Here is a 17,520-nt window from a genome sequence, read left to right on the forward strand (position 1 = left end):
GACGTGCACACACACCATCACACTGACCTGCACACACACCATCACACTGACCTGCACACACACCATCACACTGACCTGCACACACACCATCGCACTGACCTGCACACACACACCCTCACACTGACCTGCACACACACACCCTCACACTGACCTGCACACACACCATCGCACTGACCTGCACACACACACCATCACACTGACCTGCACACACACACCCTCATACTGACCTGCACACACACCATCACACTGACCTGCACACACACCATCACACTGACCTGCACACACACACCATCACACTGACCTGCACACACACCATCACACTGACCTGCACACACACCATCACACTGACCTGCACACACACCATCACACTGACCTGCACACACACCATCACACTGACCTGCACACACACCATCGCATTGACCTGCACACACACACCCTCACACTGACCTGCACACACACACACCCTCACACTGACCTGCACACACACCATCACACTGACCTGCACACACACCATCACACTGACCTGCACACTGACCTGCACACACACCATCACACTGACCTGCACACTGACCTGCACACACACCATCACACTGACCTGCACACACACCATCACACTGACCTGCACACTGACCTGCACACAAACCATCACACTAACCTGCACACACACCATCACACTGACCTGCACACACACCATCACACTGACCTGCACACACACCATCACACTGACCTGCACACACACCATCACACTGACCTGCACACACACACCCTCGCACTGACCTGCACACACACACCCTCACACTGACCTGCACACACACACCCTCACACTGACCTGCACACACACCATCACACTGACCTGCACACACACCATCACACTGACCTGCACACGCACACGCACCCTCACACTGACCTGCACACACACCATCACACTGACCTGCACACTGACCTGCACACACACCATCACACTGACCTGCACACACACCATCACACTGACCTGCACACACACCATCACACTGACCTGCACACGCACCCTCACACTGACCTGCACACACACCATCACACTGACCTGCACACGCACCATCACACTGACCTGCACACGCACCCTCACACTGACCTGCACACACACCATCACACTGACCTGCACACACACCCCTCACACTGACCTGCACACACACCTCACACTGACTCACACTGACCTGCACACGCACACGCACCCTCACACTGACCTGCACACACACCATCACACTGACCTGCACACTGACCTGCACACACACCATCACACTGACCTGCACACACACCATCACACTGACCTGCACACACCCATCACACTGACCTGCACACACACACCATCACACTGACCTGCACACACACCATCACACTGACCTGCACACGCACCCTCACACTGACCTGCACACACACCATCACACTGACCTGCACACACACCCTCACACTGACCTGCACACACACCCTCACACTGACCTGCACACACACCATCACACTGACCTGCACACACACCATCACACTGACCTGCACACACACCATCACACTGACCTGCACACACACCATCACACTGACCTGCACACACACCCTCACACTGTGTTCAAACCTACAGTTTATGTTCGTCTCTCACAACTAATCACACAGATGATTTTTCCTGACAGGCCTCTCTGGGTATCTTGGCCGTGCGACTGGGAAGGACACAGACGCTGATGGTTTTTGGCCGATCCTGTGGGTGAACATGGAGCAATGGCTGAGTGTGTTAGTGGTCGGTGGGACTGCCAGCTGCCAATCTGGAAAGAAAACACAGATAAGATAAAGGTTTTATACCGTTAGTGGGCAGATCACATCAAATCCAAGTGCTCAAGAGTTGATTGGTGTTTATAAAGACTCTGTGATTTATTAGTTATTTACAACCTGATGGTGAGAAGAACATGTAGAAAGGGAAATTGAGTAAGAGCAGGAATCTCAGCTCCAGCGATGAACTGCAGTGTTTCAGGGGATTTCAAGATTCAAGATTCAAAAACCTTTATTGATCCCAGAGGGAAATTATTTTGCCTCTTTACAGTTGTTCTCAAAACAGACAAAAAGTAAAGGAACCACAACCAGGAAAGATCCAACACCAACATAAATACACAATAACATCAATACCGAAAACTCAATATATAAACAGAATACGTAAATAGATAAATAAATTGGGTCAATATATTCACAGCAAGGTTATGACAGTATCACTTCCCCAACCCCTTACAGAGGGGGGAGGAATTGTACAGATTGATTGCCACAGGTAGAAAGGATCTCCTGTGGCGCTCTGTGGAACATTTAATGTTAATAAATCTTTGGCTGAACGTGCTCCTCTGTCCAACCAACACACTGTGCAGTGGGTGGGAGGGGTTGTCCAAGATTGAGAGGAGTTTAGACAGCATCCTCCTTTCAGCCACAACATGTAGAGGGTCCAGCTCCACCCCCAGAACAGAGCCAGCCCTCCTAATCAGTTTGTTTAGTCTGTTAGTGTCTCCACCTTCATGTTGCTGCTTCATGTTGATGACACTGGAACCACAGACTCATAAAACATCCGCAGCATGGTGCTGCAGACGTTGAAGGACCTGAGTCTCCTCAGGAAGTACATCCAGCTCTGAGCCTTCCTGTACAATGCTGATGAGTTTTTGGTCCAATCCAGTTTGTTGTCCAAGTACACTCCCAGGTATTTGTACTCGGACACGACCTCCACCTCCTCTCCCTGTATAGAGAGAGGGATGACAGGACTCCCAGATTTCCTGAAGTCCATCACCAGCTCCTTTGTTTTGTTGATGTTAAGTTGCAGATGGTTGAGTCCACACCAGTCCACAAAACTGTCCACCACTCCACGGTACTCTGTGACATCTCCACCCTTAATACATCCTACAACTGCAGAGTCATCAGAGAACTTCAGAAGATGACAGGACTCTGAGTTGTACCTGAAGTCTGAGGTGTACAGGGTGAAGAGGAATGGAGACAGAACTGTCCCCTGTGGAGCACCTGTGCTACAGATCACAGTGTCAGACACACAGTTCTGCAGGCGGACGTACTGTGGCCGGTCAGTGAGGTAGTCCATGATCCAGGAAATCAGGGGAGTGTTGACTTGCATGTTTTTTAATTTCTCTCCCAGCAGTGCAGGCCGGATGGTGTTGAATGCACTGGAGAAATCAAAAAACATGATCCTCACTAAGCCCCCAGGTTTGTCCAGGTGGGTGTAGGTGCGATGGAGAAGGTGTATGATGGCGTCATCCACTCCAATATGGGGTTGGTAAGTAAACTGGAGGGGGTCAAGTGAGGGTTTAACCAGAGGTCGGAGGGACTCCAGGATCAGCCTCTCAAAAGCCTTCATGATGTGTGATGTCAGAGCCACTGGTCTGTAGTCATTGAGGACTCTGGGACGTGGCGTCTTATTCACTGGAACAAGGCACGACTTTTTCCACCCTAGAGGAACTCTCTCCAGGTGCAGGCTGAGGTTGAAGATGTGTTGGAGAACAACACATAGCTGAGGAGCACAGGCTTTCAGCACCCTTGGGCTGACTCCATCAGGACCTGCAGCCTTTGTGGGATGAAGCCTGTGCAGCTCTCTTCTCACCTGCTCAGCTGAGATTGTGAGGGTGGTGGCTGAGTCGTGTGGGGGAGGGACTGAGGAGCAGTTGGTGAACTGAAGTGGGCTCTGTGACTCAGCCTGGAATCGATTGAAGAAATTATTAAATTCATTAACTCGGTCCACTGTCCCCACATTCTCCTGGCTGCTGGACTTGTAGCCAGTGATGGTCCTCATACCCCTCCAAACCTCCCTGGTGTTGTTCTGTTGAAGGCGTTGTTCCAGTTTTCTCCTGTACGTCTCCTTCCCCTCCCTGATCTTGACAGACAGCAGTCTCTGGACCCTCTTTGCTGCCTCCCTGTCTCCTGATCTGAATGCCTTCTTTTTGTCATTCAGTGTGGCTTTAATGTCCTTAGTGACCCAGAGCTTATTGTTTGGGAAGCAGCAAATGGTTTTTGTAGGTACCTGGGTGTCCACACAGAAATTAATGTAGTCAGAGATGCAGTCTGTCAGTCCATCAATGTCCTCACCATGAGGTTCACAGAGAGTCTTCCAGTCTGTCTCTTCAAAGCATCCCTGCAGGGCGAGGTGTGCCCCCTCTGTCCACCTCCTTACAGTTTTAATGGTGGCAGGCTGCCTGTGAACCAAAGGTGTGTATTGTGGGAGGAGATGTACCAGGTTGTGATCCGACTTTCCCAGAGGGGGGAGGGCAGTGGAGCTGTAGGCATCTTTAACATTAGCATACATCAGGTCCAATGTCCTCTCCCCCCTGGTGGGACAGCTCACAAACTGGGTAAAGGTAGGAAGTGTCTTATTGAGGGTGGCGTGATTAAAGTCTCCAGAGATCATAAAGAAGGCGTCAGGGTGTCTGGTCTGCAGGCTGGAGGTGACCGTCTGAATGACGTCACACGCAGCAGCAGCGTTAGCGGATGGAGGAACGTAAACAGATTAATATGGTGTGAGAAACTCTCTGGACAAATAATATGGACGAAGTCCCACAGCCAAAAGTTCAATATCAGGGCTGCATACACACTCTTTCACAGTGACATGGCCAGGATGGCACCACCTGTTGTTAATGAGAACATCAACCCCCTCTCCTCTCCTAAAACCGTCTACATTAACACAGTAAGATCAGCTGATCCCGGGTGTAAACAAAGGAGCTGGCTCCATGGTGATGGAGCAGCTGTTGCGCTCCGGTCTTTCGGATTAGTGAGAGAATGAAACCAAAGGTAAAAACAGAGATAAAAACTCTCTCGAACAACATGATCTGAGAGGGTAAAACTTAATTTCAAAACTAGTAACTTATCTACACAAAAGGAATAAAAATAATAAGATAAAATACAGAAAAAGACATCACAAGATGAGAACAACGGTAAATCGGCTGCAGCAAGGCTCGCGCCTGCGCACTTCTTTGGTCTGTTAGTGTTTTATTAGCTGAGTTGTTTGTCTTTACAGTTGAAATAACTTATTTTTAGACCAACGTGGATCAGAGAAAATAAACTGTCTGACAAGTGAACCTGTTCATCCCTCACAATCGAACAGGTTCTTATGATTTTAAAGTAAAAAGCTGTTAAACTATAGACAAACTGATGTGACCGCTGAGCTTCAAATTTGTGATCTGCTTTAGGGTCTTAACTCTCCTATAAAACCTTTTTATAAAGCTAACCACCTCCAGTCACATTCAGGGCCCAGTCCCAGCAGCCTTTGTCCTGTAAAACCTCACCTACTTACCCCAGCTCTTCATCATCAAAGAGAAAAAGCTGTTGTCACTAGAACACGGTTTCACATCTGTTGAATTTTAAATACTAAAACTTTTATTTCAGTCACATTGACATGATAATTATGATTTGTCCTGTTTGTGAAGATGATGAAGTGTGTGTGAAGTGGCTGGACAGTGGTGAGACTGCTGCTGAGACCAGGGTTTGAATCCCGTCTCTGTCGTACCTCCCATAAATTAGACCTCCCTGCACTCACCTTGTCTTTGTCTTGTACCTCACTTAAACATCTGTTAAATGACTAAATGTAAGTGAGTGAATAAAGCAGTGTGGAAAGTCCCTGTATCATAGATATATTTAACAGATATTTTTAGGTTTATTAAACATGTGACATCATCACTGTTGTCTTCTCTTCAACATGTTCTATTTACAGTTCTCAGAAATACATCACTCACCTATTGAAACCTTAAATGTTCAGTTTTATTTTTATTTTTCTCCTGAAACATTTCATTTCTTCCATTACTGCTGTTGTTTGTATAAACTTGGTTTGTTACTGTGTTTGAATGAGGATCAGTGTTTTCCTGCAGTCAGCTCAGCTCTAATGTGTTTAATTAGGATTTAAAAGCCTCTCAGTAACTGTTGACCTGTAAATTCCACTCTGTTAGTGTCAGAGACACATCTGATATTTGATTTTCATGTATTTAATTCTAGAAATGCAGCTAAAACTGCTGATAATCTTTTTTTTCTGGATCATTACGCTGACTGACATCTTTAATCTTCATACTGTTGCTGCAGATAATAAAGTGTAAACACCAGAATCACTACTGGTGGGAAATCTCATCACGGTCAATCCCTGTGAAGCTGAAGCTTTTAAGACATAATGGCCATAAATTCCCTTTTTTACTGTAACGATGTGTTTTTACTCCCTTACTGAAAGCATTCCTGTGTCCTCCCCTCTCCTGACATTAGTTTATATGCTACTGGACAGTAGTACAACACATCTACATTAAATTATTCCTTATTGTCTCTGATCCAGGTAATACAGAGGTTCTTATTAATTAGTCTTACAAACTGCATAGGGTATAGAATAGATATAGATATTTCAGGAGACAAGGCCAAAGAGGCTGTAATTCCTCATGCACTTCCTGATTTCTGCCAGCTCTGATTTCCTGAACTCCACCCTGTCAGCTCATTGGCTGCACCTGGTCCCTCCCTATAAATACCTGTCCTCATGTTCAAATGTCTGTTTGACAGATTGTTGCTTCATGTTTAAACCTTCAAACCTGTGTCTTCACCTGCTTTACCAGTCGTCTTCCTGGTTGCTGTTTACCTTCCTGCCTTTTGTCTGCTGACCTTTAAACTCTGTTGGCCTGTTCCACCTGGAACCCATCGTGGACCTGTGTCTCAGCCTGTGACTGATCTGTAAGTGAACTTTCTGTCTTGTGAATTTTGACCTTGGTACAATAACTGTCCCATATGGTCTAGCGGTTAGGATTCCTGGTTTTCACCCAGGCGGCCCGGGTTCGACTCCCGGTATGGGAACTGGTCTTTGACATGTTCAGGGAGGCGTCAACTTGGAGGAGTACACATCATCAGTGACCAGCTACATCAGCAAGTGTGTTGATGATGTGACCATCTCCAAGACCGTCACTACACGCTCCAACCAGAAACCGTGGATGACTGCTAGGGTGCGTGCGCTGCTGAAGTCGAGGGACTCCGCCTTCAGAGCAGGAGACATGACGGCCTTAAGAACAGCAAGGGCTGAACTGTCCCGAGCCATCAGAGAGGCGAAGCGCGCGCACGCCAGGAGGATCCACGGCCACTTTGAGGACAGCGGAGACAGCCGGCGCATGTGGCAGGGCATCCAGGCGATCACTAACTACAAGACAACTCCACCCGTCTGTGTTAGCGATGCCTCCCTCCCAGATGTGCTGAACGACTTCTACGCCCGATTTGAGGTACAGGTAAAGAATAACACGGTAGCTAGGAAATCCACCCTTCCCTCAAATGATCAGGTGCTCTGTCTCTCCACAGCCGACGTGAGGAAGACTCTACGCAGAATCAACCCACGGAAGGCTGCTGGTCCCGACAACGTTCCTGGCAGGGTCCTCAGGGAATGCGCAGATCAGCTCGTGGATGTCTTCACTGACATCTTCAACATCTCCCTGAGCAGCGCCGTTGTTCCTACATGCCTCAAGTCAACGACCATCGTGCCGGTGCCGAAGACGTCTACTGTCTCCTGCCTCAACGACTACCGCCCTGTTGCACTCACACCCATCATCATGAAGTGCTTCGAGAGGCTGGTCATGAGGCACATCAAGTCCCAGCTTCCACCCTCACTGGACCCGCTGCAGTTTGCGTATCGTCCAAACCGTTCCACGGACGATGCCATCACCACTACTCTCCACCTGGCTCTCAGCCATCTGGACAACAAAGACTCATATGTTCGAATGCTGTTCATAGACTTCAGCTCAGCATTCAACACCATCATTCCCCAGCAGCTGATTGGGAAGCTGAGCCGACTGGGTCTGACCACCTCCCTCTGCAACTGGATCCTGGACTTCCTGACTGGGAGACCCCAGTCAGTCCGGATCGGGAACAGCATCTCCAGCACCACCATGCTGAGCACTGGGGCCCCACAGGGCTGTGTGCTCAGTCCACTGCTGTTCACTCTGCTGACTCACGACTGTGTAGCGATGCACAGCTCGAATCAGATCATCAAGTTCGCTGACGACACGACTGTGGTGGGTCTCATCAGCAAGAACGACGAGTCAGCATACAGAGAGGAGGTACATCAGCTCTCAGCCTGGTGCAAGGCCAACAACCTGTCTCTGAATGTTGGGAAAACTAAAGAGATGGTTGTTGACTTTAGAAGAGCAAAGAGTGACCACTCTCCACTGAACATCGATGGAGCGTCAGTGGAGATCGTCAAGAGCACCAAATTTCTTGGTGTCCATCTGGAGGAGAACCTCACCTGGTCACTCAACACCCGCTCCATCAGCAAAAAGGCCCAGCAGCATCTCTACTTCCTGAGGAAGCTGAGGAAAGCCCATCTGCCGCCCCCCATTTTGACTACATTTTACAGGGGAACCATTGAGAGCATCCTGAGCAGCTGCATCACTGCCTGGTTTGGGAACTGCACCGTTTCGGATCGCAAGGCCCTACAGCAGATAGTGAGGACAGCTGAAAAGATCATTGGAGTCTCTCTCCCCTCCATCACGGACATTTACACCACACGCTGCATCCGCAAGGCTACCTGCATTGTGGACGACCCCACCCACCCCTCACACCCAATCTTCACACTTCTGCCATCAGGGAAGAGGTTCCGGAGCATTCGGGCCCTCACAACCAGACTTTTGAACAGTTTCTTCCCCCAAGCCATCAGGCTCCTAAACATACACACAACAAACTGAATGGAGCACACACACTCGCTAGATTTGACATGTTTCCATCTTTCAGTTGTAAATTGTATTCATTTCCGCTACTGGTCGCTGCTGTTTTGTGTTTTGTGTTCTGTTTTTTTGTCTTCTGACGTCTGTCTGCACTTTTTCTTTGTGTTCTTGCACTGTTTGCACTAGGTTGCACAGGATGCACTTTATGTGTTTTGCTAGGACAACTTAGCAGTCCTCAGCCCCATGTTTGTCTTGTTGCCGTTTTATGTAGCACCATGGTTCTGGAGAAACGTTGTCTCATTTCACTATGTACTGCTTCAGCTATATGTGGTTGGAATGACAATAAAGCTTCTTGACTTGACTTGACTTGACTTGACTATTGGATTTTGGGTCGGACTTATTCTACTTATTTGTAGACTGTGTGGAGGACAGAGGTTTTGGGTTCTTGTGGGATGTACTTTACCTTTGTTATCACTGGGACCAGTTCGCACCCTCATTGCTTGTTGACACTTTCCCTTTGCCGTGTTGCCGCCTATATTTCCCCTGAAGTTAAAGACGCCATCTTGCGACTTCTGATCCCTTTTCTCTCATCAACATCTTTACAGGTGTTTAAGTACTTTCCTCACCCGTCCCGCCAACATCATCAAGTCCCACTGCGTTTTCTTCCTTAACATCTTTAAATATGTTAAACTTTGTGTCTCTCTGTCTCCTTTTGCCTGTTCTCTGTGTTTTTTACAGCTTTAATCTTCTCAGCCTGACTGAATGCACAGTGTCATATCCACTAGTCTGGGTCTTTATTTTAAAAACATTTTATTTAACATTTTCTTCAAAAGAAGAGAATTCTCAGTATAGAAGGAAAGTACTAGTAAATAAACCACCACCAGTGAGCTGCTTTGGTTTGTTGTGCTTATTAGTAGAGGTCATATTTGCTGAATGTGACTCAGCAACAAATCTGATGTTTTAGTGAAAGAATGACTGAAACTTTAAAAAAATCAAAAGCATCATGTCACGACTGTTTGACAGAATACGAAAAATAATCTGCCCTCGACAGTTTGAGGCCCTCAGTTCTTTAAAGTGCTGAGATTCTTCATGGAAAACGACAAATATCTTTAATCTTATTCTCAAAGTCTGAGAAGCTCAACAATATGTTTGAATGGCCAAAACTCAAACAAAGGCACTGACAGTCTTCAAGATAAAAACATAACACAGACAAACACTGGAATTGGAAATGACTGTCTTGTCCTGCAGTCCAACTGATAAGATGGAGAACCAGTTCAGTTCTGATTAACAAACCAAGTTCTGGGTGTTTTAACCAAACACGCTTTGGTTCAGAACCTAAATAAAGAACAAAGAACAAAATGTCAACTCCGAACAATAACACTAACTACATTGGTTTCATGAGTGAGTGTGTTCTAAACCTGTGAAAAGAAGCTGTTTTCAGACCATCAATAAACATTAAAGGAAGAAAAAGAATGACGGACATGATCATTATCACCGTCTGGGCCAAATCCTGACTGATGGTGATCGGTCTTCAAAGCTGATCTCAAGCTGTGGACTCATTGTCACAAACGTTCAACAACAACAACAACGGTAAGAAAATCAACAGAGAGAACAACAACGTCTCTGCCACGAGAAATAATTAAAACTATTTTAATATTGACTATTTTAACAGTGCAAACACGAAATGCAAAAAAGCATTTCTGGTATTTCTTTACAGGACATTGAGAATGATCTGCAGAATCATTCAAACATCAGCTTCATTAGAGGTGCGATGACGTTATTTTCAGTCATCTGAAACCTCAAGACAGGAAATCCTTTTCCGTCCTCTCTGTGTTTCTGTGTCTGTTTCACTCTAAATCTCCCCTCACTTCTTCTCATCCTGTCTCTCTTTTTGCTTTAGACATTGAATAGAAACAAACATTTTTAAAGGCTTTTAGGAGCAGGAGCATCATCGATATAGAAGAGTAAAATAGAACAGATTAAACTAAATATGGACAGAAATGTCTCATGTCATGTCGTCCTAACCTTCTGGTTCCTGCTGAAACCATCGAGTCTCTGTCGCATGTAGAAATTTGCTGCTTCTTCAACACAAATAAACTGGACATGATCTAATTTAAATTATCTGATCAGAAATGAAGAAAAACAAACATCTTCCCATTTTAAGTTGTTGGTTTTTTTCTCCTGCACCAAAAAGACATGACACACACGCCTCCCACATCTGGTATCAAAGTGGAGGTTGAGTATTATTTAAATAAAATTAAAAATGAACTCAATGTTTGCTCTTGTTCCTTGTTATCTCCCCTCCGGCCACAAGATGTCCTCAGCCACCTCACCTGTTTGTTCCAGTTAGTTCTACTGTGTCTCCTTGCAGCTCTGCCTGTGTGTTGCTGTGTTAGTCTAAGTTTCAGATTTCTCCAGCACACAATATAAAATTCAAGAAACTTTGAAATTTTAACAACAATCTCTAAGATCTAATAAAATATGATATCTTAAGCTGCACATTTGCTGTTGATGCTGATGATAAACTAAAGGTCACTGCTGAAGTATAAGAAATATAACAAATGATCAAACATCCACAGATTAGAGCTGTAGGTTCTGCAAAGATGTGGGTGTGTTAATGGATTATTGTCCATGTAAATATCACAGTTTGTTGTTTATTATTAGCAGAAAATTCAGAACTGTCTCAACTCTCAACTCTCATTGTTTTCTTTGGTACCACTAAAACTCATAACTGCATAACCAGTTGATTCTGCCTCTGTGAATGCTGCTGTTTACTTTGGCAGACAGGTAAACATCTGGACCTAGAGTCATGGCAACTGAACTTCGTTCTTGTTAGGCTGAGAAGTTTTCTTTACTCAGTCAACTAGCTTCTTCAGTCTGAAAAACGTTTGCAGGATTTAAATCAGATTTATTCTCCAGGGTCGTCACTTCCCTCCTGACCCTAAAAGCCTTGTTATGTTGTGTGTGTATTTCTATGTTTTGCTGAAATGCACACAAAAAAAATACCTACCAAGTCAAGCATTTCAAAGTAAACCATCAAATTCCACAAATGTAATACACAGCTAAAGTCCTTTCCATTGAAGGACTCCATTGTATTTACATTGTCTCATTACACTCTCAACTTATCCTCTCCAAGACAGTTGTTCTCGTCTTTCTAGCCGATCCATCAATACAACACAACATCAGCATCAAGATTTGGTCCACAGTGATTGTTTCCCAAGTCTGCCAGAAAGCTGGGGGTGACCATCATTGACGATCAGCTGAGCTTTACTGGCCACATCTCCTCTGTCTCCACATCACGCCGATTTGCCATTTTCCACATCACAAAGATCGGACTCTACCAACTATACAACTACTCATTTTTCAGGCTCTGGTCATAACTGCTTTTGACTACTTCAGTGTCTTACTGACGGTGTTACCAGCTGCATCATCAAACCTCCAGATGATCCAAAATACAGCAGCACGTCTCATGTTTGACACGTTACACCGCTGTTCAGATCTCTGCACGGGCTTCCTGTAGCATGAGGTTCAAAGACCTAATCCTTACCTACAAAAAACGTCAACTCAACAGCACCGGCCTACCTGAACTCCCTCATCCTGGTCTACGCTCCCTCTTATCAACTGCTCCGCTCTGCCAGCAGACGACGTCTTGTGGTCCCCTCACCTCACCTCAGAAGATCCCAGGCAGCTCAGTGGTTCCATGATAGTGGAACGACCTGCCCACCTCTGCACACTGAGCTGCCTCACTATTAACAAACAAACAAACAGGACTCTTCCACTACTTTCTTTGCACTTAGATCTTCCACTTACACCTCATGAAACAGCAACAGCTCCTCCTAGAGCACTTTACTTAAAGTTCTTCTTCTGGATAAAAGCATGAAATAAATGACTTAATGTAAACGTAAATGCTGTCACCACTAGTGACACTGTTGTAGGTTTCTGAGCAGCTGATGATTTTGTAACACTGGAATCTTTGAGCTCTGTTGACTCTGTGTGTATTTCATGTATTCTCTGTATAGATTTCATCTTGTTACACATTTTTGTTTTAATATGGTAACTGTAGTCTATGTGGCAATGTCTGGACCAGAAGACAACAGTGAAGACATCACTGATACACGATACATACAGGAAGTGAAAACTGTGAAGTGGAGATACAATTAAAACCTGTTGCACATTTGGCTGAAAACAAATGAATAAAAACTGATATTTTGGCACATGCTTCTATCAGGGTGATGAAGAAATGAAGATCAGATGTCAGAAATTAACAAAAGCTTTTAAATATGAGAGCTTTGACGTTTTATATACAACAGTATGATCATGTATTCTTTCACTGATTGCAGAGACACAGGATACAGTACATGAAAAATAAACAACTGCTAAATCAAACCTGTTAAAACACATAAATAAAGCACAGGAACACCAGCTCTTGGTTCTGCAGCTCTGTGCTCTTCAGGCTCTTCGTCCACTCCTGTTCCCATGAGAATGATCTCTGGCTGGTTAGAAGCCATTCGCTGTGTAACCTCTCTGCTTTCCCCCAAAGGACCAATTGACCAACAGTGAGTGAGCGACCCAGCCTGCAGAATGAAGACATATACTGCAGAGCAGCAGTAACAGTAGACTGAGGTCAGGTCGTGCTGGAGATAAGCATTATGTCAAAATAAAGAAGTGGGTGATGGTAAAACTTCAGCAGCAGCTTTTTGTCTTTGACCAGAAGAGGACGTTGCACAAACACCAACTTTTGAACAGAAATCTGTTCTTGTACTTTGTGTTTCTACTTCCTGTTCCTGTTTTTAAAATGTCACTTTCAATGCGTTTCAGAGTTTTTATGTTTCTCTGTAAAAGTATTTAATCTGTATTTGTATCAATCAGTTTCTGCAGAACAACTTATTGCTGTGCAAATAAAGTCAGCACTCATCTCATGTTGTCCCCCCACACATGTAGAGCTTGTGTTTCACAAGCCTGGGACTTTAGTCAAGCCATTTGTCTGGAACTAATCTTTGTATGTGTTTTCATGTACAGAGCAGCAGCGCAGATGAGAGGCTGAGAGAAGCTACATCCTGTGATACTGAGACTCAGAAGGTTGTTAAACTGAAAAGTCGTGGACTGCATGGTTTGTCTTGGCCCTTGATCTCCAGTGATAGCCTAAAGCATCTCTCTGTTTGGAGGACAGAGTAAAACCTTTAGCTCCCAGTTGCTGTCTCAGTATGAATGACCATACAAGGCGTCTGGATTGACTTCAGAACTGGAAGATCAGTCCGGAAAGAAGATTACAACAGCTACTAGACCTCTTTTACAGGTCTTTCCTCTTCTTTCTACCCATTTCTTTTTGCTTTTCCTCAAGTCAACAGTTTATCTGCTTTTCCTCTCCCCTTTTTCTCTGTGTTCCTCTTATCGGCCTTTCCTCTTTTTCACTCCCCTAATCTTGCCCTTTTACATTTCTGGCCACTTCTCATTCCTTCTCTCCTTCCTCCCTCCTTCCTTTGCTTCTCTAATAGACCTCCCTCAGGTCTCCTGTCCCTCCACTCCTCCCTCTTCTTCCCAGTCTTTTCTCTCTCCTCCTCCTCTTCCCTCCCTTGCTCCAAGCCCCAGATAAGAAAAGGGCAGACGTATTTCTCTCTGGCCACTTCTGAAACTGGAGCCACCAGAGAAGGATGGGAAGAGAAAAAGACTGAATTAGATATTTTGCTTTTTTATCCCTGAACCTTTAAGGATTGAGAGATTTGGTATCAGTCTCTGCAACTTCTCCTTTTCTTGTCTTTTAGCTTGTTTTTTAAACACTTCACTTTTCTTCATCCTCACATTATTTATTAGTTTTCTATCTGGAGCTGCACCAGATAATTAAGGACAAGAGGGGACTTCAAAAAAACCAAGACCTACCCAGAGTCAAACCAATGGACTCATTCTGAAACATCTTTATGAACAACACGATCACAAAGAGCAAAATTAAAACCCAAGGAAAGAGAAGAAAGCAGGGATGAGATGGATGCCTCATCTTGAAAAACCATCTGATGCAGATCTTGACCACAGCTGAGGAGGTTTTAACATCATCTTTAACATCAGACAGGTGTTGCTTTCTGGATCAGCATTTCAGAATCAGACCTCATGGATTAACTTATAGATGCAGAGACTCGTACCTGCATCCTGCTCACAGATGTTTTCCTAAAGTGAACTGGAACGAGCTTCTCTCGACTTTCTTGGCACTGAGAGAAAACACTTTAAAGTAGTTGAAGAAAGCATCATGACAGACTTAAATCCCAGGTTGCTGGTGCTTGTGCTGCTTTGGACCTTGTCAGTCATTGCTGATGAAGCTGATGCTGTGAGCGCAGAACGAGGAGGAGCTGGAAGAAGCCAGAGGAAAGGAGGAGGAGGTGGCGGAGGTTCGGAGAAGAGAAGAAAGTTCCATCGCATCCAACACGGCCAGTGCAGCTACACCTTCATCCTGCCAGAGCTGGATGCATGCCAGCGTGGAGGACCCCTGTCACAGACCGAGCAATATGGAGGTTCTCGCAGTGGGACGAGTATCGTGCAGAGAGATTCGCCGCCTACAGATGCTGAATGGTCAGCGCAGAAACTTCAGCAACTGGAGAACACAATGGAGAACAACACACAGTGGCTGCAAAAGGTAAGAAACTGTCTTATGTTGTTGTTCAGATACGTAACTTCTGTCTTTGACCAGTAACGTTTGTACATCTTTACAAAGAACAGTTGAAGACTGTTCCCAAGAGAACCTCCAGAAACTGTGGCATCTTTTAATTTATACGGTGAAGCTGCAGTACAGTTGTTGTACATATGAGGGAAGTTAAATATTAGGGGGTTTGAATCCAGCAGCAGGGAATGTGTGGCATGTGTTCTGCCACGTGCTGTTGACAGTTCATCCAGGACCATTTAACCCCTTGTAGCACCCACAAAAACAAAATAATAAAAAAGGATGAGTAATAGGTAATATATTATAAGATTCCTTCAAGAGAAGCAACATTTGCGTCAACATCTGTTTACGCTGTTGTTGCAACAGCTTTGATTTTATTGCTTAGTAATCTGGAGGATACAGATCAAAGTTTGAGGCTGTGACTGTAGCTGCGTTCAATCAGGAGAAAACCAGCTCGTAAGTGTTCCCTTCTGTCCTCACAAGCTACAGCACATTTCTTCTCTGTGTTGTTTCAATGGAACTGAATCACGAGAACCATTGAACAGTTTGTTCCTTTACTGTGTCACATCTATCCTGCAGCATCTTACCGTCCAAATACTTTGACATGAAAAGCTGAGTGTTAACGTTTGCAGTGTTTCCTTCTGCACTTGATGCTGTTAACGTGTAGGTGGTCCGTGCCGCCCAGTAACACACCCACTGTGCAGGAACAAACCAGTAACAATGATAAAAAGAAGCCCCTGGCTTCACACTTACAAATACTCATACTCACCTGTTGCATCTCATAATGTTGTAAAAGGGTACGAGACGTACAGAGGATGAATTGACTACAACAGTAACACGGCTGCATCAATATTTAATGCACAGAGCTTGATGGGGACTTGACACTGTTGAGTGATGAGACATAGACAGCAATGACAGAAACAGAACAGAAAGAGGTGTTTGGCTCAGTTTATATTCGTCTATGAATCCCAGCATCAGCAGTTGGACTCCCGGTTCCTCCTGGCTACATGTCAATGTGTCAATGTGGATGAGACACTGAAACCCGACAGTAGCACCGTCGTCTGCTGCAGCTGCACAAACAACAATGTCCTCGAGGGGTTCATAAAAGTCTATGATTATTATTATTATCAGTATAATGATTATTATTATTAACACAAGTAATACTGCTCTACTCTCCCTAGATATTGCCCTTATGCGTGTTTGGGGTGTGGAGGGAGAGTCGTATGTGAAGCTATTAATTGTCCAGAGCATTAATAAGCATAAGCCAGATACAACGTTAATACATACTGTATAGTTTCCATGGAGAGGAGGTCAGAACCGATGACCAGGTATCACCCTGTGATCCGCAGGTTGAGGATCCTCTCAACAAGCTCCTCTGTAGATGAGGATCTTCAGAGGTGCTGATCTTGGATGACGAGCTGACATTTAAGACCTGCTTTCTTCAGCAGTCTGATAATGATGCAGTCTATGTTGAGCTCTTTTCACAATTGAAGCCATGTTTCTGGCCCAGCTAACGCTTTCTGTGATGTGGAGGTCTAGGAACCTTAGTTCCCTTAATGGTGAGAGCACGTTGATTTTGAGAGCCAGGTCTCTGTATGATAATCAAAATAATAATGATAAATTTATTTATAGAGCACTTGTGTTTCTCAAAGAAAACAGAAAATTCAAATAGAGAATAGAAAAAAGAAAACTCAACAAATCCCTACTGAGCAGGTACTAGGTGACGGTGGAGAGTAAAACCTCTGTGGGACTCCTGGGAAGAAACCTCCAGCAGAACCAGGCTCAAGATTAGCGGTCATCTGCCTCGACTGGTTGGGGTGAGGGGAATATATGATGGTGACTCATCCTCTGCTGTGTTGAGGCCCAGGATGTGGGTGTCATCCACATACATGATGATATTATTGTCCTGGGTCAACGTAATAGAAGAGGATTAAAATGATGTTGATAGTAAACGATGGTCGAAGTTTTAAAAGAGACCAGGGACTTTTCCTAAACCTCACTGAACAAACCAGTCACTCACTCAGGTCTCTGTTTATGGTTTTCAAACTGTACAGATATGACTGATGCAGCTCTTTATCCAGAGACCACACGCGTCTTGTTGCAGCATCGCCTTCATGTCAAACTCCTGCTAACATGCAGATTGAAGTGATTTGGGTGCAGCAGGTGATGTTGATCCATAAAATCAGATTAACAAATGAAAACATTTTGGAA

General features: G+C 45.0%; 1 protein-coding gene and 1 non-coding gene across 2 annotated transcripts in view; both read left to right on the plus strand.

Annotated features, from left to right (window-relative positions):
* Positions 1 to 6,616: 6,616 nt before the first annotated feature.
* Positions 6,617 to 17,520, plus strand: part of angpt4 (angiopoietin 4) — a 51,354-nt gene continuing 40,450 nt past the window's right edge. Inside the window, exons 1-2 of the mRNA XM_026348900.1 lie at positions 6,617 to 6,693; positions 13,683 to 15,285. Of these exons, the coding sequence (XP_026204685.1) occupies positions 14,902 to 15,285 (384 nt within the window). The 5' untranslated portion in view covers positions 6,617 to 6,693; positions 13,683 to 14,901. The remainder of the gene's footprint in view (positions 6,694 to 13,682; positions 15,286 to 17,520) is intronic.
* trnae-uuc lies at positions 6,742 to 6,813 on the plus strand. Its single transcript has one exon. It is a non-coding gene; the product is annotated as a tRNA-Glu (tRNA).

The sequence above is a fragment of the Anabas testudineus genome, chromosome 5 (assembly GCF_900324465.2).
Source record: "Anabas testudineus chromosome 5, fAnaTes1.2, whole genome shotgun sequence".
Taxonomy (NCBI): domain Eukaryota; kingdom Metazoa; phylum Chordata; class Actinopteri; order Anabantiformes; family Anabantidae; genus Anabas; species Anabas testudineus.